Source organism: Salmo salar, chromosome ssa10 (genome assembly GCF_905237065.1).
Source record: "Salmo salar chromosome ssa10, Ssal_v3.1, whole genome shotgun sequence".
Classification (NCBI taxonomy): domain Eukaryota; kingdom Metazoa; phylum Chordata; class Actinopteri; order Salmoniformes; family Salmonidae; genus Salmo; species Salmo salar.
This window is the reverse complement of record NC_059451.1, coordinates 79769667-79791565: the sequence shown is the minus strand read 5'-3', so window position 1 is coordinate 79791565 and position 21899 is coordinate 79769667. Positions and strand designations below refer to the sequence as shown.

The window sequence follows — 21899 nt, the reverse complement described above, 5'->3', positions numbered from 1 at the left end:
AACTGTCCACTTAGGAAGCTTACACTGATTGACAATACATTTCACATACTGTTGTGCAAATGGAATAGACAACAGGTGGAAATTATAGGCAGTTAGCAAGACACCCTCAATAAAGGAGTGGTTCTGCAGGTGGGGACCACAGACCACTTCTCAGTTCCTATGCTTCCTGGCTGATGTTTTGGTCACTTTTGAATGCTGGCGGTGCTTTCACTCTAGTGGTAGCATGAGACGGAGTCTACAACCCACACAAGTGGCTCAGGTAGTGCAGCTCATTCAGGATGGCACATCAATGCGAGCTGTGGCAAGAAGGTTTGCTGCGTCTGTCAGCGTAGTGTCCAGAGCATGGAGGCGCTACCAGGAGACAGGCCAGTACATCAGGAGACGTGGAGGAGGTCATACGAGGGCAACAACCCAGCAGCAGGACCGCTACCTCCGCCTTTGTGCAAGGAGAAGCACTGCCAGAGCCCTGCAAAATGACCTCCAGCAGGCCACAAATGTGCATGTGTCTGCTCAAACGGTCAGAAACAGACTCCATGAGGGAGGTATGAGGGCCCGACGTCCACAGGTGGGGGTTGTGCTTACAGCCCAACACCGTGCAGGACGTTTGGCATTTGCCAGAGAACACCAAGATTGGCAAATTCACCACTGGCGCCCTGAGCTCTTCACAGATGAAAGCAGGTTCACACTGAGCACGTGACAGACGTGACAGAGTCTGGAGACGCCGTGGAGAACGTTCTGCTGCCTACAACATCCTCCAGCATGACCGGTTTGGCGGTGGGTCAGTCATGGTGTGAGGTGGCATTTCTTTGGGGGGGCCGCACAGCCCTCCATGTACTCGCCAGAGGTAGCCTGACTGCCATTAGGTACCGAGATGAGATCCTCAGACCCCTTGTGAGACCATATGCTGGTGCGGTTGGCCCTGGGTTCCTCCTAATGCAAGACAATGCTAGACCTCATGTGGCTGGAGTGTGTCAGCAGTTCCTGCAAGAGGAAGGCATTGATGCTATGGACTGGGCCGCCCGTTCCCCAGACCTGAATCCAATTGAGCACATCTGGGACATCATGTCTCGCTCCATCCACCAACGCCACGTTGCGCCACAGACTGTCCAGGAGTTGGCGGATGCTTTAGTCCAGGTCTGGGAGGAGATCCCTCAGGAGACCATCCGCCACCTCATCAGGAGCATGCCCAGGCGTTGTAGGGAGGTCATACAGGCACGTGGAGGCCACACACACTACTGAGCCTCATTTTGACTTGTTTCGAGGACATTACATCAAAGTTGGATCAGCCTGTAGTGTGGTTTTCCACTTTAATTTTGAGTGTGACTCCAAATCCAGACCTCCATGGGTTTATAAATTGGATTTCCATTGATTTATTTTTGTGATTTTGTTTTCAGCACATTCAACTATGTAAAGAAAAAAGTATTTAATAAGATTATTTCTTTCATTCAGATCTAGGATGTGTTGTTTAAGTGTGCCCTTTATTTTTTTGAGCAGTATGTGTGTATATATATATATATATATATATATATAATCTCACACACACACACACACACACACACAGAGAGAGAGAAACAAATATATATATATATATCCATGATGTCGCTCTTGCTGCTGGTGATTCTCTGATCCACCTCTACGCAGATGACACCATTCTGTATACATCTGGTCCTTCTTTGGACACTGTGCTAACAAACCTCCAAACGAGCTTCAACGCCATACAACACTCCTTCCGTGACCTCCAACTGCTTTTAAATGCTAATAAAACTAAGCGCATGCTCTTCAACCTATTGCTACCCGCACCCTCCCGCCCGACTAGCATCACTACTCTCGACGGTTCTGACCTAGAATATGTGAACAACTACAAATACCTAGGTGTCTGGTTAGACTATAAACTCTCCTTCCAGACTCACATTAAGCATCTCCAATCCAAAATTAAATCTAGAATCGGCTTCCTATTTCGCAACAAAGCCTCCTTCACTCATGCTGCCAAACATACCCTCGTAAAACTGACTATCCTACCGATCCTTGACTTCGGCGATGTCATTTACAAAATAGCCCCAACACTCTACTCAGCAAACTGGATGTAGTCTATCACAGTGCCATCCGTTTTATCACCAAAGCCCCATATACTACCCACCACTGCGACCTCTATGCTCTCGTTGGCTGGCCCTTACTACATATCTGTCGCCAAACCCACTGGCTCCAGGTCATCTGTAAGTCTTTGCTAGGTAAAGCCCCACCTTATCTCAGCTCACTGGTCACCATAGCAACACCCACCCATAGCACGCGCTCCAGCAGGTATATTGCACTGGTCCTCCCCAATGCCAACACTTAATTTGGCCATCTTTCCTTCCAGTTCTCTGCTGCCAATGACTGGAACGAATTGCAAAAATCTCTGAAGCTGGAGTCTTATATCTCCCGCTCTAACTTTAAGCATCAGCTGTCAGAGCAGCTTACTGTACCTGTACACAGCCAATCTGTAAATAGCACACCCGACTACCTCATCCTCATATTATTACGTACCCTCTTTCTCTTTTGCACCCCAGTATCTCTACTTGCACATCATCATCTGCACATACATCACTCCAGTATTAATGATAAAAATGGTAATTATTTTCGCCTTTATGGCCTATTTTTTTGCCTACCTCCCTACTCTTCTACATTTGCACACACTGTACATGGATCTTTCTATTTTTCATTTATTTTGTGTTATTGATTGTACGTTTTGTTTATGTGTAACTGTTTTTGTCGCAGTCCTGTGCTTCATCTTGGCCAGGTTGCAGTTGTCAATGAGAACTTGTTCTCAACTGGCCTACCTGGTTAAATAAAGGTGAAATATTTATTATTTTTTTTAAAAGGAAAGGGTTGGCTGAACACAAAAACAATCATTTTGAAAAGATAGTCATTTCCATTATTACTTTAAAGCGCAAAAACGGCCGTTATGGATGTTAGACATTCAAATCTTAAAGATGTCTTGATCAAAATCTATCATAACACATTTGTTGTCATTTGGAATTTGTTGTCATTTGGGATGCTACATTGCCTGTCCCGGTCACCATCTACCTTTACAAGACTGTGGAACACGCAAACAAAAGTCAAGACACTTGACTCATTTTTTAAAAGTTTCATGTATCAAATGTTATTAGTCTTATGTTCGGGATACACATGGTATACACTGTCCAGTGAAATGCTTGCTTGCAGGTTCCTTCTCGATAATGCAACAACAATATGAAAATATAAGAATACGAACATAAAGTAAATGGCTCGATTGGAATATAATAATAATTTTAGCATAAGTATAATACGTATAATACGTATAATATAATAAGGCACAATTTATAGTCCAATATTTACGTGTTTTGTGGAAGGGGGGATTAGGGGCAAGTGTTTAAATTGTGCAGTATTTAGCAATCATAATAGGAGTCTGGTAGCTGTGTGTGTGGATAGGTTTATCTGTGTGCTAAGGTTTGGAGTCAGTGCAGGTGGTCAGTCCAGTTTAAGTGTTCAGCAGTTTAATGGCTTGTAGGTAGATCTGTGTCTATCGATTGGTAAGGGAGTGAACAGATTGTGGCTGGGGTGTGTGGCGTCCTTGATGTTACTGCGGGTCTTCCTCTGGCACAGTTTTGAGTAGAGTCCTTAGTGTTCATAACTAACACTGGGGAACAGCTGTGAGTGGAAAACCAATCTCTGTGGGCCCTTTCTAAAAGCCATAAAATTGTCCGAAAAGCATTTTTTGAGTTTTGGCATCCTGCTCTGTAACTCCCAACATATAGCCTAGACAAGAGATAAGGAACTCCAGTCATTGGGGGATGGAGTGGTGTCACTATTTCCCCATCCTTAGCAAACACAGCTGATTTTAAACAAATTGCATTCTAAATTGAAGATGATGATGATTATTGGAGTCAGGTGTGTTAGTTGGGGCTGAGGCAAAAGTGTGACAACAATCAGGCCCCCGAAGACTGGAGTTGCCCATCCCTGATATAGACCTTAAGGAGAATTATAACAGGGTTCCATTCGTAAATGGCAGACCTTTATTGGTGGATGCTCAGGATGACTTTCCCACGGAATTGCCCTTACACTGCAGTGTCTGTCGACTGTCTGTGAAACGTGGCATCTCCAAGAATACCGCAGTATTAATGAAAAGGATCGTGCAGCCTCCTCCTTTACACCCCGCCTGTATGACTGAATTTGCCACAACGATTTCATACAGTCTGACAAAGTAACAAGCAGAGGAGTAGAAACTTAAAGATCCATTGCAGCCGTTTTCATCTCAGTATCAAATGATTTCTGGGTAACATTTTAAGTACCTTACTGTGATCGTAATCAATTAAAATAGTCAAAAAGAAACAAATAGCTTCTTAGCAAAGAGCAATTTCTCAAGCAACAATTTTGCTAGGACTGTCTGGGAGTGGTCTGAGGGGAAAACTGAACTTGATGTTGTTGGCAGAGAAGTTTGTAATTTACTGTCTGTGGATGTCACCAGGCAGGCCAAAACTCCATCACACCGGTCTCTTCAAACAGCTCTTACACTAAAAGGGCATTATAATTTCACAGTATTATTCTAACCTTGTGGTGTAGAAATGTATATAAAACACACAATCTAGTTTTTGACTGCACTGGGACTTTAAGAAGTTATTTTTATGGATATTAAACCGAACTGACAAAATGTGAGACTAAGGTTTGGATTAATTGAATTAGCCCCTTCAATGTAGGCTATACTGCAGTAGAACCAATGCTAAAATCTGCAGTGTGTTTCTCTCTCAGCATGTTCTGAGACAGTCTATGAGTGGCTGAGCTAATGATGCTGGTCTTGGAGGGAAGTAGGGATGGGCATTTGAAATAATTTCACTATTCAAATAATATCAGGACATTTTTGCAGATAGTTCCTAAGTTTAAACTTAAGAACTGGCTAGCGGCGCAGCCTGCGTGACTTGGGAGAGAGGTGCATCTCTGCTTGCTTGCAGCATTGCGGGGATGGGCATGGGCCGGTGTGTTTGACATGGTAGAGAGAGAGGGTAGCCATACAGACTTGCGCTAGTTTGACAAACTTGTAGATGCCATATGTTATCTATCATCCCATCTAGTTGTGCCAGTCTTGACTGCATCAAATCGATGTAAAGAAGCTAAGATAGCCAGCTAGCTATCTTACCTAGGCTAATTGAGGCTGTTTTGCTGCGCTTCTCGTCCTTGTCTACAACTCCATTCAGAATAACAATAGGGTTGTTCCATGTCATTTCAGCAAGCCATGACAGTTAACAACATAAGTTAAGCATTATTTTGTTGAAAATAATTTAGTCTCTGAGAAATTAAGCTAATTGATTGCACCCTAATTGGCTATTTTAATTTATTCATATTATATTCAATAATTATAGCACTTAACATCCAATTTGAGTAATACATTAGTAATCCCAAAAAATGGTCAAATGCCACCCAGGGACCCCCCCACACGCCACGCCAATCTGTGGATGGCTTTTGACCATTTCTTCGGAATCCTCATGTATTACTCAATGTTAGAAAAAAGTTTGGTCCAAATCGGATGTTGGCTACTATATTTACTCCATATTATTTGAATGCTATAAATGAAAATGGCCAATTTGCGTGCAATCAATTAGCTTCATTTCTCAGAGAGAAAATTATATTTCAACCAAATAATGTTGCAGGAATGCTAATCTTATCTGTTTCTAACAACAGAAACAATTTCAGAACAATCTTATGCTTTTTGAGGTGGCTCAATCCAGCAGCCTACTTTATGTTTTTTTTTTTTTGCAGCCTACTCCTTCTCATTTATCTAACCTCATTGATTAGCAGGGACGTAGTAGAGGGTAAATGCTGTTTACTCACCTTTTTATTTAGTTAATTAGCGTTTACCCACTTATTGTGTTCCCAGCGTTGACCAAAGCTCAGAACGCTTATATTCTTGATCTGAGTTCTAATCGCACCTGCCTCTTTGTGAACGAGTGGAATCATGAACAGTTGTTTGTTCATTATGTTCCCCTGCGCCCTCCGTATTTGCAGGACATTCACCGCTCTCTCAAACGGCTAACTAGCTAGCTTCCTGGCTAGAAGGATGAAGTAAGAAGGTAACGTTAAACTGAGCAAAAGAGAGGCTACTAAGTTCTCATCATAAATGTGCTTACAGAGAGACAGACAGTGGTGTGGCAGACTGGTGATGCTGAGGCAGACTGAAATACACTGCATAGAAAAGTATGTGGACAGCCCTTCAAATGAGTGGATTCGGCTATTTCAGCCACACCTGTTGCTGACAGGTGTATAAAATCAAGCACACAGCCACTCAATCCCCGTAGACAAACATTGGCAGTAGAATGGCCTTACTGAAGAGCTCAGTGACTTTCAACGTGGCACCATCATACGATGCCACCTTTCCAACAAGTCAGTTCATCAGATTTCTGCCCTGCTAGAGATGCCCCGGTCAACTGTAAGTGCTGTTATTGTGAAGTGGAAACGTCTAGAAGCAACAATGGCTCAGCCGCGAAGTGGTAGGCCACACAAGCTCACAGAACAGGACGGCCGTGTGCTGAAGCGTGTAAAAATTGTCTGTCCTCGGTTGCAACACTCACTACTGAGTTCCAAACTGTCTCTGGAAGCAACATCTGCACAATAACTGTTTGTCGGGAGCTTCATGAAATTGGTTTCCATGGCCGAGCAGCCGCACACAAGCCTAAGATCACCATGCGCAACGTCAAGCGTCGGCTGGAGTGGTGTAAAGCTCTCCGCCATTGGAATCTGGAGCAGTGGAAACGCGTTCTCTGGAGTGATGAATCACGCTTCACCATCTGGCAGTCTGACAGATGAATATGGGTTTGTCAGATGCCAGGAGAAGTCCCCGCAGCAGTGTTCCAATTTCTAGTGGAAAGCCTTCCCAGGAGAGTGGAGGCTGTTATAGCAGCAAAGGAGGGACCAAGTCCGTGTTAATCCCCATGATTTTGGAATGAGATGTTCGACGAGCAGGTGTTCACATATTTTTGGTCCTATAGTGTACTATAGTGTACATGAAGGAGGAAGCAAGCATGCTGCAATACACAGAGAGAGAGAGGGGAAGCAAGCAGAGAGAGGTTAGTACAATGGTTTCCATGTGGGGTCCCCTGAGAGAATCTGTACTAAACTTACCAAACAAACTAAGATACGTTTCAATATGAGCATCTCCACATGGCCTATCTTACCTATAGACCTACATTAAAATGCAAACAATACAGTATTAAAAATGTCATACATTTTTTTGGTTTATATCGATGGTTGTTCGTCTTATCTTGATCGCCCGCTGGAGTTTATAGTTTACCAATTTTTTTTTTTTTTACCACATCACTGCTGATTAGAGATCTCCCACGTTGCTTGCTACCCTTGGTGCCATTTTGATTGGCCGACAATATCAACAATCACATGTAACCTGTGTAGGCTACGGTGGCTTTTTTTATGGGGCGCACGTCATAAAAAATACATTCACAAGTTTGTTGTTTTATTGAATTAAGAATTTCAAATGTCGTGTTGTAGCAATGTCACATAGACAATTTAATTTCAACAAAGCCTTTTCATTGTTAAAATAGGCAACATCAAAAAAATGATCAAATGGCATAATGAATACTCTCGTAAGTATTCAAATACTAACGTCTGTTCGGATATTCAAATAACCGTGCCCATTCCTAGAGGAATGTAATGAGTTTGTATTCAGGCAGGTGCCAAACTTAATGAATAACTCCCCTTGGATAAAACGTTTAGTGAAGTTAGGCCTACCAGTGTGACCTGGTCCTCCCACCATTTGCCCTCAAGCTGCTTAAACTGTGGATGGACCTTCGCAGTGGCTTCATACGCCCTTCTTCACTGTGATTTTCAGAAATTAGTTTGGAACTGTCAGCTTGTAGATTTTTGGGCTCAGTTGGGGGCAATTCCACGTAAACAGAATAGGGCTGAGACTAAGATTTTATGTCAAACAAAAATCTAAACCAACCATACCAACTCTATGCACAAGAACTGAAGAATTTCCACAGAAAATCTTACAATTGAATATCTGTGCAGATGCTAAGTTACCAAACGGTAATTGCTTTTTCGAAAGATTGCCATAGAATTTCTGTTAATGACCAAAATTACCGTAATTTTGGTCAATTATGGGTAGCTTTGCAACCCTACTCTCTCCTTTGAAATCCCAGCAATCTGCTTCTGATTCAAGGCTCTCTGACTTGCTTAGTTATGTGACTGGTTGAAGTCTCTTTGTAGGAAGATCAAGAGCATTGAACCACAAGGTTTCAGCGGGAGGCAGTTCATTGTTTGCCTGGATTTTAGAACCCATAGCAAGTTTATTTTTAAACCAGGCATGTTAGGCTACAACCTCATTGTTCTAACTTTTTATAATTGAGCATTGTCCCCTGCCAACTGCTGTAACTTCATTAGCCAAGATAACAAGACTAACGTCATGACGAGGAAGTGTCAGCTCCGCAACTGCTGTTTATCCACCCCCCCCATCAACAACAGCTAGAATAAGAACCCGTTGGCCCTCCGCCGCCCCCCCATCAACAACACAGACTTTATTGTCCTTTTGTGGAGGCCTAACCATTTTTGTGGCACAGTTAATGTTCTCAACAACAACAAAAACGGTCACCTGCCTGCCTGCTTCCCGTTTTGAATATGAGCCACAGCCAATTGAATTTTATTCTCATTCACATCGTAGCGTCGATATCTCTATTCAGTTTTGGCAAGCTTTAAAAGTGGCTACACCAGAAGGATCGGAATGAATGTTGGAGAAAGTTCTGTGTGTTATTTTTATTGCCCTGTAAAAGCCCTCAGCCTCGCTCCACACTGAGAACAAAGGAGATGAGGGAGACTTCAATTTCTCCAGATTAACTTTAATTTGTGGCGTGGTGATCGGGCCTGTAGTTCTACACAGTTTGGCTCAGTCCACCCTCTGAAGTGTTAAGGCCCTGTTGCCTGGTAACCAACAGTTTCAAAAGGTTGCGTCCTGTCCTGTTGACTCCCGACTTCTTCTGTGCGTCCTTGTGGCAGTTCAAATGAAATATGAAGTGATATTACTGTATAAAAGGTAGGAGAGGTCAAACACCGCAGCGTAGCACAGTACAGCAGCCACGGTCAGATAGTTTCTCACGCTCTGTCTCCCTAAGTGGTTTAACATCATATGAATATGGGTTGACGGGTTAGTGTCGTTGTTTATGTCAAATGAATGACATGCTGAGGTGTTGCACACTGTTCGCAAGCTAGGCCTTTTGTGGTCACGTTACCTGGAAGAAACCCCTGCTTAAGCTATGCATGTTTGAGTATGGAAGAGCGGCAATGACTATAACGGGATGTTTTGTCTTCACTTGGAACACCAATCCAATCTTTTTTTTTTTTTCATTTTAACTTGGGACTAGAATTGTGAGCAGTTGCCAAGAAACAATGTCGAAACACTTCTTTCTGGTAAATGTGGCGCTTGACGTCATTTCAATTCTTATTATTAAATGTAGGGAGTCTGTGAATAGTCCTTTGTTTATCGGTGTGACATTTTCGTGGTCGGGGTCAGCCTATGAAATATTGTACACTGACAGTATGTTTATGTAGGCTATAAGCCCTGTCCGTATCACAGTGCATAGGCAATTGTTAATGATCTGCTTGCTGTTGTGGTTGGTTTAGGGGTGGGAAGAAAAGGAAAAAGGCAAGAGAAGCACGGAAAACGAGCGATGTAGAACGAGGGGGCGACGTTGGAGAGAGGGAGAATATCTTGACAGCTGCAGTTGCTGTAGAGAGAGAAAGAGGCCTCTGTTGACTGCTGAAAGCGCGGCATACATTCTCCCCTCTCTCTCCTTCCCTCTCTCTCGTTCACTCCTTTCCTCACTCTCTCCTTCCTTCACTCCCTTGCTTTCTCTTTCTCTCTCCCTTTCCCCACAGTCGCTCTTCTCCTCCCCGTTACTTTCCTCCTCCCTCCATCTCTCCCCTATCTCACACCTTAGCATCTCACTTTCGGGGCTTCTGAGTGACGCAGCATCTCAGTGCTAGAGGCGTCGCTACAGATCTGGTTCGATTTCAGGCTGTATCACAACCGGCCGAGATTGGGAGTCCCATAGACCCGCTTGTGTTCTCTGCCCTCTCCTCTGAGGATCATTAATAAGGACAAGGAGATGTCTACCTCAGGTATAACAGTGGAGGTGGTAACGCATCGTCAGCGGTCTCATCATAAGGACCGTATAAGTAGATGTAATCTTAATCTCTTGTCTGTGCTTTCCTATAGGCTGCCGAGTCCGGGATCGTCAAGATCAAGACCATCGCCGCGAGGAACACCGACATCTTGGCGTGTAAGTGAAGGAGGGAGGGACACCCATAAATACCTTGTGTACGTTTGTGCGAGAGAGATGTTTTTGCTGAACCAGTTATCCACGTACAGATCGGCGACTACACCTAATTGAAACAAGCGAAGGATGCGTTCTAAAAGAGTTGCCCTAGGTGTGGTTGATTTGATGTGTGAACTGTGCCCGTGTATCGTCTCCCCCATAGCCCTGAAGGAGAACAGCTCGGAGGTGGTCCAGCCGTTCCTGATGGGCTGTGGCACCAAGGAGCCCAAGATCACCCAGCTGTGTCTGGCTGCTGTCCAGAGACTCATGACCCACGAGGTGGTGTCTGAGGTGAGGAACACAGGACCACTATGGGATTAATCCTAACTTCCGATGTTTCACTTTAGTCATGTATTGATGTCAGTGGGAGACTAAGGGGATGTTTTAGGCTCGCCCATAACTCTTTCATAATCACTTTGATTAATAATCCATTAGAATTGCATTATCAATGCGTATAATGCCTGTACCGTGGTGATTGAGAAGGATGAAATGAATTATTTAGGAGGGAAATGGTCCTAGCTGATGTCAAACCTGCTGTGACTCATATATTTTTTTTAAGGCCAGCGCTATGCACACTGTGCTAAACGCCGGGACAGTTGAAAGTGGTGGTGTACTCTCTTGTTCCTGCATGGTCGCTGCTACACAAAAGACATTCTACGCTGTCATTCTAAGCCTGTTGAACAGTGCTTTGGTCTGGATGAAGGCCTACATTTATACCACCGACTCTAACTGAGAGGGTGGGTTTTCTACTTTTTGCTTCACACTGCCTCGTCTCTGTAAAAACACTACCTACACCTCAACATGGAACCCAGGCTATTGTGACTGGCCCTCCTCGGTTGAGGCCAGTTTCCTTGACTTGCCTGGTGTTATCAGGGACACCTTGACCGACCGGCTAGCCAGCCAGGCGTACTGTGTGAATAAGAACACCGTGCCTGCCTGACTGACTGTGACTGACTGTGTTCACCATGCCTGTCTGGCCGTGTTTACGTGCTATCAGCAGACTCCCTGCCTGGAGCCTTTCAAAAGAGGCTTTCTGCTACGCTCCAGCACCTCCCCTCTATATATCACTGTCTGTGTGTCTGGAAGCCCAGGGCTTAACTACTAGGACGCACTTTTAAAATGGATAGTTGTTGGATCCCAAGTCTCTATGGGGACAGCTAGCATGTCATTGTGCTAACGCTAGTAGCACTGCACCCCTCTCCGCCTGTTAGTAGCAATGCATCCAAACCCCTGCCACCACTGCAGAAAATAATCTAGGGGGAAACATTGGACATGAGGAAGAGGAACGAAGCTCCTGCAATATTGATTAAATGTCTTGGTTTTAATGCGGGAACGGGTGTCAGTTTTGCCTTCGGAAGAAAATGACCTGTCACGGTTCCCGTTTGCTGGCACTTTTGAAGGACAGGTTATTTATTTTCTTCAACTGACTACTTCCCTCAGTTCCACTGGTTTTGTACGAGTTCTATTGGTTTGTTCTGACCCCAGGATGTGACACACAAGGAAAATGTGTGAGTCACTGCTCTGTAGTGCTACAGTTGCTGGGTTCGGTGTAATGAATGCACGTGCCTCACTGACCCTGATGTATTCAGAGCTGGTCCGGTCGGCTGCTCCCCTGTGTGCCTGTGTCTAATTCTTTGTTGATCTGTGTGTACATGTCTGTGAGCTCTAGTGCTGCTGTCACTTGCTCTGTTCTGTCACATTCCAGTTGATTGTGACCGTGACTGCCTCCTTGATGTACAAGTAGGCTACAAGTCTGTGTGTGTGTGTGTACCGTGTGTGTTCATCAGGCTGCAGCAGGGAACGTCATTAACATGCTGTGGCAGTTGATGGAGAACGGGCTGGAGGAACTGAAGCTGCTGCAGACTGTCCTAGTGCTGCTCACCACCAACACTGTAGTGCATGACGAAATACTCTCCAAGGTACCCCGAACTGCACACTGTATACAAACACCAAATGTTGTCATGCGTGCACACCATACAAACACGGGTATCTTGCCTCGTGTTACAGAAGGTTAATATTTGCCCCCACATTGCAGACATTTCATATATTCACAGTCCAGTCAGATAGCCCATGCTTAGTCCCCCACACACGTCTCATATTTGCCCTTGGAGTCATGTACTATTCCAAGTTGGTTTCAACGTGCATGTGAATCCAGATGTGTGCCTTAGTCAATCTGTCTACGTTCAATTGTCCATACTAGCATACCACTTAGAATGTATTCCCCAGTACGTGGCTTGATAGCCTCTGTTAGGCTGGATATTGTAACAGAGCCTGTGTCTCCTCTCCCCTCGTCCCTCCCAGGCCATCGTGCTGTGTTTCCGCCTGCACTTCACCAAGGACAACATCACCAACAACACGGCCGCCGCCACCGTGAGACAGGTCGTCACCGTGGTCTTTGAGAGGATGGTCGCCGAGGACGAGCGCTTCAAAGGTTCGGGTCGGGAGGGCTCACTGGAAATGGAGTTATTCTAGGACTGAACCGTTTCTGTCCTTCAGTATTCTGCATCACACTTTCTCTCTCTTACCCTCCTCCTCCTCTAACTTTGAACCTGTCACAGAGTAAGGGAAGGGAGTTAGTTTCTCCCTAGATTGCCTAAAGCAGCTTATCCGGTGATTTAAGCCTGAGTTCAATGTATACATAATGAGTTTTTGTTGAGGTTTTTGTTTGGCCCCGTCAGATTTCACACTGCTGTCTTCCCTCTCTGCATCTTGGTTTAGTGTGTGAGCTAGGATTGAGAATCACTATTTAATTAAGTGACTTTTCCCTCTTGTAGTAGGTGTTGGATCGCTCTTTTCTGAGAGTGTGTTATTTGATGGTATGTGGATTGTGTGTCTGTTTGTTTGCTTGTGAGCGATTGATCCCTCCATGCTTGTATCCACAGCTGTGTCCAATGACTGTCTCTCCCATGTGTTCTTTTTCCCCCTCTCTCCTCCTCTCACTCTCTTCTCCCCTCTCCCTCTCCTCCTTACCCCCCCTCCTCACCTCCCTCCCTCCTCCAGGCATCGTGGAGCAGCCTACTCCAGTCCAGGGTAACACGAACCGGAGGTCTGTCAGCACCCTGCGGCCCAGCGCTAAAGACGCCTACATGCTGTTCCAGGTATGTCCTCCGGGAGACAGTCCTCTCACTGTACCCCACCTGCACCCTCTCGCCCATCAGAAGAGGGGGTATAGATGGGGTTTACCGTATGAATGAGGGCAGGAGAAGGGAGGGAATGAGGAAGGAGAAGGGAGGGAATGAGGAAGGAGAAGGGAGGGAATGAGGGAGGAGAAGGGAGGGAACAACTTTGTGGAATGAAATACAGCCAGATTGTCTTTATATGCAAAAGTATGTGGGGACCCCATCAAATTACTGGCTTTGGCTATTTCAACCACGTCCGTTGCTGAGAGGTTTCTAAAATCAAGCACACAGCCATGCAATCTCCGTAGACAAATATTGGAAGTAGAATGGCCTTACTGAAAAGCTCAGTGACTTTCAACGTGGCACCATCATAGGATGCCACCTTTCCAACAAGTCAGTTCGTCAAATTTCTGCCCTGCTAGAGTTTCCCCGGTCAACTGTAAATGCTGTTATTGTGAAGTGGAAACGTCTAGGAACAACAAGGCTCAGCCGCAAAGTAGTAGGCCACACAAGCTCACACATTGGGACCTGCGACTGCTGAAGCGTGTTGCACGTAAAAATCATCTGTCCTCGGTTGCAACACTCACTATTGAGTTCCAAACTGCCTCTGGAAGCAACATCAGCACAATAACTTTGTAGGGAACGTCATGAAATGGGTTTCCATGGCTGAGCATCTGTACACCATGCGCAATGTCAAGCGTTTCGGCTAGACTGGTGTTAAGGTCACCGCCATTTGGACTCTGGAGCAGTGGAAACGCATTCTCTGGAGTGATGAATCACGCTTCACCATCTTGTAGTCTGAAGGACGAATCTGGGTTTGGCGGATGCCAGGAGAGCGCTACCTGCCCGAATGCATAGTGCCAACTGTGAAGTTTGTGGAGGAGGAATAATGACCTGGGGCTGTTTTTCATGGTTTTGGCTAGGACAAATCTTAACGCTACAGCATACAATGACATTCTAGACGATTCTGTGCTGCAACTTTGTGGCAACAGTTTGGGGAAGGCCCTTTCCTGTTTCAGCATAACAATGCCCCCATGCACAAAGCGAGGTCCATTCAGAAATGGTTTGTTGAGATTGGTGTGGAAGAACTTGATTAGCCTGCAGAGGTCTAACCTCAACCCCATCAAACACCTTTGGGATGAATTGGAATACCCACCGCGAGCCAGGCCTAATCGCCCAACATCAGTGCCCGACCTCACTAATGCTCTTGTGGCTGAATGAAAGCAAGTCAGCAATGTTCCAATATCTAATGGAAAGCGTTCCCAGAAGAGTGGAGTCTGCTATTGCAGCAAAGCGTGGACCAACTCCATATTAATGCCCATGATTTTGGAATGAGATGTTTGACGAGCAGGTGTCCACATACTTTTGGTCATGTAGTGTTTGTACAGCCTAGATTTACAGTCTGTATCACAGAGGCAATGCTAGTAGCTGTCTCCAACTGTCCTATGTCTATATTCCTATATTCGTGTGTGTCTCTATCCAGGACCTATGTCAGCTAGTGAATGCTGACGCCCCCTACTGGCTGGTGGGGATGACAGAAATGACACGGACGTTTGGTCTGGAGCTCCTGGAGTCAGTCCTCAATGACTTCCCTGGGGTCTTCCTGCAGGTAAACACACAACATAATACACAGGATTTTTGCAATCGCAATTTTGTTTTTGCTAAATCTACAATTCCCCAAGCGAGGGCTTGCAATTCTGACCGATCATTAGAAAAATAGGTTTCCGCATGGTCGCGATACCAGAATTTTGACTTCAATTCAAGGTTTAGCATCACGATACTCTATCCCGAAACAATACCGCAGCAAAAAAAAGAACATGTATTAGCTAAAGTCTAAATAACCACTGGGCTTGCTTTTCTTTGAACAATATGTTGATAACTGGTAAAACAACAAGTAGAGTATCTTCTATTCAATATAACATGTACTTCAAAAATCAATCACCATATTAAGGGCGAAAAGGTAGCCTAGCGTTTATAGTGTTGGGACAGTAACTGAGAGGTCGCTGGTTTGAATACCCGTGCCGACAAGTTGAAACATCTTTCAATGTGCCCTTGAGCAAGGCACTTATCCCTAATTTTCTCCATTTGGGCTGTACTACTATGGCTGACCCTGTAAAACAACACATTTCACTGAAAATATCCGGTGTATGTGACAATAACATATAATTTGAATTTTTTAAATAATAATAATGACAGAAGAATATCTTACATTTTGCTTATGCAAAACCCTATCTGAGACTCGGAGCGTAACATTTAATTTGATACAGACGGATGCCAGCCAGACGGATGCCATCTCCTCAGTAAAAGGCACATGACAGCCCGCTTGTAGTTTGCCAAAAGGCACCTAAAGGACTCTCAAACCATGAGAAATAAGATTCTCTGGTCTGCTGAAACCAAGATTGAAATCTTTGGTCTGAATTCCAAGCGTCACGTCCGGAGGAAACCTGGCACCATCCCTACGGTGAAGCATGGTGGTGGCAGCATCATCCTGTGTGGATGTTTTTCAGCGGCAGCAACTGGAAGACTAGTCAGGATCGAAGGAAAGATGAACGGAGCCAAGTACAGAGATTCTCAATAAAAACCTGCTCCAGAGCGCTCAGGACCTCAGACTGGGGCGAAGGTTCACCTTCCAACAGGACAACGACCCTCAGCACACAGCCAGTGCCCGGAATTGAACCCGATCTAACATCTCTGGAGAGACCTGAAAATAGCTGTGCAGCGACGCTCCCCATCCCACCTGACATAACTTTAGAGGATCTGCAGAGACGAATTGGAGAAAATCCTCAAATACAGGTGTGCTAAGCTTGTAGCGTCATACCCAAGAAGACTTGAGGCTGTTATCACTGCCAAAGGTGCTTCAACAAAGTACTGAGTAAAGGGTCTGAATACTTATGTAAATGTCAAATTTCATTTAAAAAAAAATAATAATAATTGTAAAAAACATTAACCTGTGTTTCCTTCGTCATTATGGGTTATTGTGTGTAGATTTATGAAGGGGGGGGAGACTATTTCATGCATTTTAGAATAAGGCTGTAATGTAACAAAATGTGGAAAAAGTGAAGGTCTGAATACTGAATCCACTGTAATTACTTATTTAGTAATTCAAGTTGGAAGTTCAAACATTGCATATTTGTAAAATACATTTCCGATGCAACAGCATACTAATCAGCTACCAATGTGATAGCCTATACAGGACAGCTGTACTAATCAGCTATCTGAACCTGCATAACATGAGCCATCCACGCGCTCTCCCTGCTTGGATAGAAAGTTGTGAGTAAAACTATTAATGCCAAATCAATGGTCAGCTCACGCTCAAAACACTAGCTTACTAGAAATGGTTTAATTATGCGGTGTACTATCTATAGCAATATAGCGTAGTTATCTGCTATTTATAAACCTTTAAAAAAAAAATACATTATCAAATAGCCTAACAGTGAGGGGAAAAAAGTAGTCGGTTTGAGGATAAATTCAGACACTTTATTGTTGAACTCAGCAGGTTTTGCTGGCTAAAAGCCTACACTAATGGTCTGCAATATTCAAGGTAAATTAAATCCAACTTGAGCGACTACCCTGTTCTCCTGGATTCCTCTTTCTTTTGTGCAAATGTTTTCACCACGGCCTGTAGGTCCAGGCTGCGGGGCCCGACTGTTCTATACTGAGTGTTGCCAACCCATACAGTCTTTCCTGAGACATATTGTGCATTATATGTCCATTGCGCTGCACACGATTTAAACGTAGTCTTGAGTGATGCGTGCCAGGATATAAAAGAGATAAGGGACTGTTGATATTTGCAACACCACAACTCAAATGCCGGTTCACCAGTATGAAAGAAATCGCAAACAGCTTTTTTTGTTCAAGGCCTCAAGAACTGATTATCTGTTTGCATCTGGCAATTTATTGGCTGTCCTGTATCCAGACCATCTGTCCTCAGAGCTTCCTATACAGTTAATCTCCTTCTGTAACATTTTGAGGCCGGCAATTAAGGAGAATGAGAGGCTCAATTAAAGATGTTGCAGAACTGCTGTATTTGAAGCACCCCTCCCTTCTGCCCAGTGTCCCTGATGTTGCTACGGCAATCAAGCTGTTTTTACCATCTCTGTAACTGTCGCTTCTACGGAAAAATTGTTTTCTGATCTTAAATGCTACTAAGAACTACTTAAGAAGCTTTTCGGTCTGATATGCGTTTTTGAACACTTGAAGAAGCTCCAGTCATTGCACTGGCGCCGTTGTAGCCTTGACCACGGCATTTGTTCACCGATATCCCCTTATACTTTCAATCTGTTACATTTTTTTTTTTGTTCAAGGCCTGAGGCACTTTTTCAGTCACATTCCTAAAGAAAAACACTTTGCTTCCTAGTACATATGGGAATTAAAAAGGTTTATGAATGACTTTTTGGAGGGTTACTGTCAATGATTTATTAAATACATTTTAAAGACATTGATGACATGCACATGGGGCCCCCAGAGGTACGACAGTGAGAACGTAATACAATATGATACAGTAAAGTATAGTGCGATATAATGCAATACAACTGAGTATTATATACATTGAAATAGAATACTATGTCATCTCACTGTAGGTGTGTGTCTTGTGTTTGTACTGTGACCCCACCCGTTGCCCTCTGGCCTTTAACCCCTGCCCTCTGACCCCTATATAGCACCAGGAGTTCAGCTTCCTGCTGAAGGAGCGTGTTTGTCCGCTGGTCATCAAGCTGTTCTCCCCCAACATCAAGTTCCGCCAGGGCAGCAGCGGCGCTGCCTCCCCTGCCCCTGTAGAAAAACCCTACTTCCCCATCTGCATGAGGCTGCTCAGAGTGGTGTCTGTGCTCATCAAACACTTCTACAGCCTACTGGTGAGTCCCGGGGATTATCAAACACTTATCCAACCTACTGGTGAGTCCCTGGGGTTATCAAACACTTATCCAGCCTACTGGTGAGTCCCTGGGGTTATCAAACACTTATCCAGCCTACTGGTGAGTCCCTGGGGTTATCAAACACTTCGCCAGCCTACTGGTGAGTCCCTGGGGTTATCAAACACTTCTCCAGCCTACTGGTGAGTCCCTGGGGTTATCAAACACTTCTCCAGCCTACTGGTGAGTCCCTGGGGTTATCAAACACTTCTCCAGCCTACTGGTGAAAGTCAGTTACATTAGTTACTACCTAATACTGTGTTCTCTGTACCTAAATCCTCAAACACAACTACAGTCTAGTGGTGTGAGCCAAGGCAGGAACTATAGTTTGGGTCAATTCCATTTGATTTCAGTCAATTCAGGAGGTTAACTGAAATTCAAATTTTCCACAAATCCTGTTGTCGTCTTATTGTAGAGACCCTCCATATGTGGATATTTATCTTGGGGATTGAGGTGTGTTTGTCTGTGTTGTAGGTGACGGAGTGTGAGATCTTTCTGTCCCTGCTGGTGAAGTTCCTGGATGGAGAGAAGCCTCAGTGGCTCAGAGCCGTGGCCGTGGAGTCCGTCCACAGGCTGTGTGTACAGCCACACCTGCTACGGTGAAGAGGAGGAGCGCGCACACACACATCACTGACCTCACCATACGCCTCTGACATTAACCTTACTGCACACACAAACACACACAACCTCAACAATCTCCATATTCTATATCTTTTTTTTAAGCAACGTTCGTTACACCCTCTCTCTCCCCTCCAGGTCTTTCTGCCAGTCCTATGACATGAAGCAGCACTCTACCAAGGTGTTCCGGGACATTGTTAACGCCCTGGGCTCCTTCATCCAGTCCCTCTTCATCGTCCCCAACACAGGCAACCCTGCTGCCACCAATGCCCCTGCTGGTGAGGACCACACTGAGCACACTGAGAAGGAGCTAATGTTGTCTTTACTGGTGTTACAGCTTGAGACTGTAGTTGGGAAGAAAGTAAAGAAGAGGAATCCCTAGGATAGGATTAGGCAACTCACGAGGGTATGGAAGGTTCTGGTCTGCAGGGTGCGAAGGCTTTGGTGCCAGCTCAATACTAACAGCTTCCTTCCTTCCCTCCCCCCTTCCATTCCTCAATCTCTCTCTCCCTCCCTAGGTGGGTCTGGGTCGGGGGCCCAGGCGGCTGCCCAGGGTGGTCCAGGAGCAGGAGGTCAGGGTGGGAGTCTGACCACACAGGCTGCCTTCGAGTACCGCGGTACCTGGATCCCCCTCATGACCGTCAGTGTACAGGGCAGCGCCAAGGCTACCTAGTGAGTAGTACTATATATATATACACACACACTAGACATCTAGCTATGTCTGTCTAGGTTTGAATCATCCATCCAATTATCACACACAGGGACACAGTCTATTGGAGACAGATGGTTGAACCAGAGAGAAACGGTTTGATTTTAAACCACAGGGGACGGAATTACGGCCGTTACCATGAACCTAGACACCCTGGAGGAGAGTTGGCCTGTAAATGTAACTAGCTGCTGTCTTTGAGTGAGGGAACGGAGACGAAGGCAGGAACAGAGAGAACACAAACACAGCAAATACCCCACGACACACACTATGCCTATTAGAGGGAAGGAAGGAGTTGATTTAGCTGTGGATTAGTTGACGTAACTCTGCTCTCTCTGATTCGGAGGGTTTGGTTTAAATGCGGAAGACGCATTTCAGTTGAATGCGTTCAGTTGTACAACGACTAGGTATCCCCCTTTCCCTTTTTATGCATGGGTCGGGTGGAAGGGAATGAGATCTGTTGTCTGTAATTATGAGGAGATTGAGCAATGCTGGTGCTTTGATAGACTAGAGAATTAAACTGGCTGGTTTGTTTGTTAATGCAGGACAGAGAGTTGTCAGTCAACATTGTCTTAACACAGCTCGTCGTGTGTCTGTAATGAACACATGGCCAGGGAAAGCTGATCCTGCAGCAGTCCAGTGAGTGTGTTTGTTAGTGGGAGCTGAATGACTGTTTCTGTTTACATGTAGCTCCTTGGGACATACACAACATTTCTTACAACTGAGTAGTGTAAACACACACACACACACATACACAATGCGTCATATCATACGTTTCCCTTTCTTCTTCCCTGCCCCAGTCTGGAGATGTTGGACAAGGTGGAGCCCCCGTCCATCCCAGAGGGTTATGCCATGTCTGTGGCCTTCAGCGCCCTGCTGGACCTGGTCCGAGGCATCACCTCCATGATAGAGAGAGAACTGGCCAAGGAGGAGGAGGAGGTGGCTGTACGCAGGGAGGCCAACCCAGACCAGAACGCCCAAGCTGAGCCTGGTGAAGAGGGGGGGAGGAGGATGAGGGAGGGTCGGGGGCCAGGACCGGGGCGCTTCTCTGGGCCCACACAAGGAGCCGAACCCTAGCTTGCAATTTTATTGACCTCTAGTGGGCAATCCAATACCTACAGTTCCTAAGGGCGTTAATATATGTAGGCTTACTACAGTGATGAATGTGTTATCATCCCTATTCAAAACCAGCATTCTGATGTGGCGTTTAAATATAGATATCTGTATAAATGTATATTTCTTGTCCACTCTGTTGCTAACTGCTGTTTCTCTGTTAGGAGCCCATCTGGTCTGGGAGGAGATGGTCAGTGCGTGTTGGTGTGGTCTACTGGCTGCCCTCTCACTCCTATTGGACGCCAGGTAACAGCCCTTCTTATAGATCACCTCAAAGTCAATTTATTTACACTGAATAAAAATATAAACTTAACATTCAACAATTTCAAAGATTAGAGTTCATATAAGGAAATGAGTCAATTGAAATAATAAATTCATAAGGCCCTAATCTATGGATTTCACATGACTTGGAATACAGATATGCATCTGTTGGTCACAGATACTTTAAGAAAAAAAGTAGGGGTGTGGATCAGAACACCAGTCAGTATCTGGTGTGACCACCATTTGCCTCATGCAGCGCAACACATCTCCTTTGCAAAGAGTTGATCAGGCTGTTGATTGTGGGCTCTGGAGTGTTGTTCCACTCCTCTTCAATGTCTGTTAAGTTGCTGGATTTTGGCGGGAACTGGAACACGCTGTCGTACACGTCGATCCAGAGCATCCCAAACATGCTCAATGGTTGACATGTCTGGTGATTATGCAGGACGTGGAAGAACTGGGACATTTTCAGCTTCCTAGAATTGTGTACAGATCCTTGTGACATGGAGCCGTGCATTATCATGCTGAAACATGAGGTGATGGCTGCGGATGAATGGCACGACAATGGGCCTCAGGATCTCGTCACGGTATGTCTTTGCCTTCAATTTGCCGTCAATAAAATGCAATTGTGTTCAGTGTCCGTAGCTTATGCCTGCCCATACCATAACCCCATCGCCACCATAGGGCACTGTGTTCACAACATTGACATCAGCAAACCGCACACCCACAGAATGCCATAACTGCTGTCTGCCATCTGCCTGGTACAGTTGAAACCAGGATTCATCCGTGAAGGGCACACTTCTCCAGCGTGTCAGTGGCCATCGAAAGTGAGAATTTGCCCACT

General features: G+C 45.1%; 1 protein-coding gene across 4 annotated transcripts in view; it reads left to right on the top strand.

The window, feature by feature from the left end:
* The window catches only part of LOC106560994 (protein MON2 homolog), a 49607-nt gene that overhangs the window by 5497 nt on the left and 22211 nt on the right, over positions 1 to 21899 (top strand). For all 4 annotated transcript variants that reach the window (XM_014124509.2, XM_014124507.2, XM_014124508.2 and 1 more), the window contains exons 2-13: positions 10232 to 10295; positions 10495 to 10622; positions 12119 to 12250; positions 12633 to 12762; positions 13332 to 13429; positions 14934 to 15059; positions 18109 to 18303; positions 18835 to 18959; positions 19117 to 19256; positions 19497 to 19650; positions 20485 to 20675; positions 20962 to 21043. In XM_014124509.2, coding sequence (XP_013979984.1) covers positions 10232 to 10295; positions 10495 to 10622; positions 12119 to 12250; positions 12633 to 12762; positions 13332 to 13429; positions 14934 to 15059; positions 18109 to 18303; positions 18835 to 18959; positions 19117 to 19256; positions 19497 to 19650; positions 20485 to 20675; positions 20962 to 21043 — 1565 coding nt within the window. The remainder of the gene's footprint in view (positions 1 to 10231; positions 10296 to 10494; positions 10623 to 12118; positions 12251 to 12632; positions 12763 to 13331; positions 13430 to 14933; positions 15060 to 18108; positions 18304 to 18834; positions 18960 to 19116; positions 19257 to 19496; positions 19651 to 20484; positions 20676 to 20961; positions 21044 to 21899) is intronic.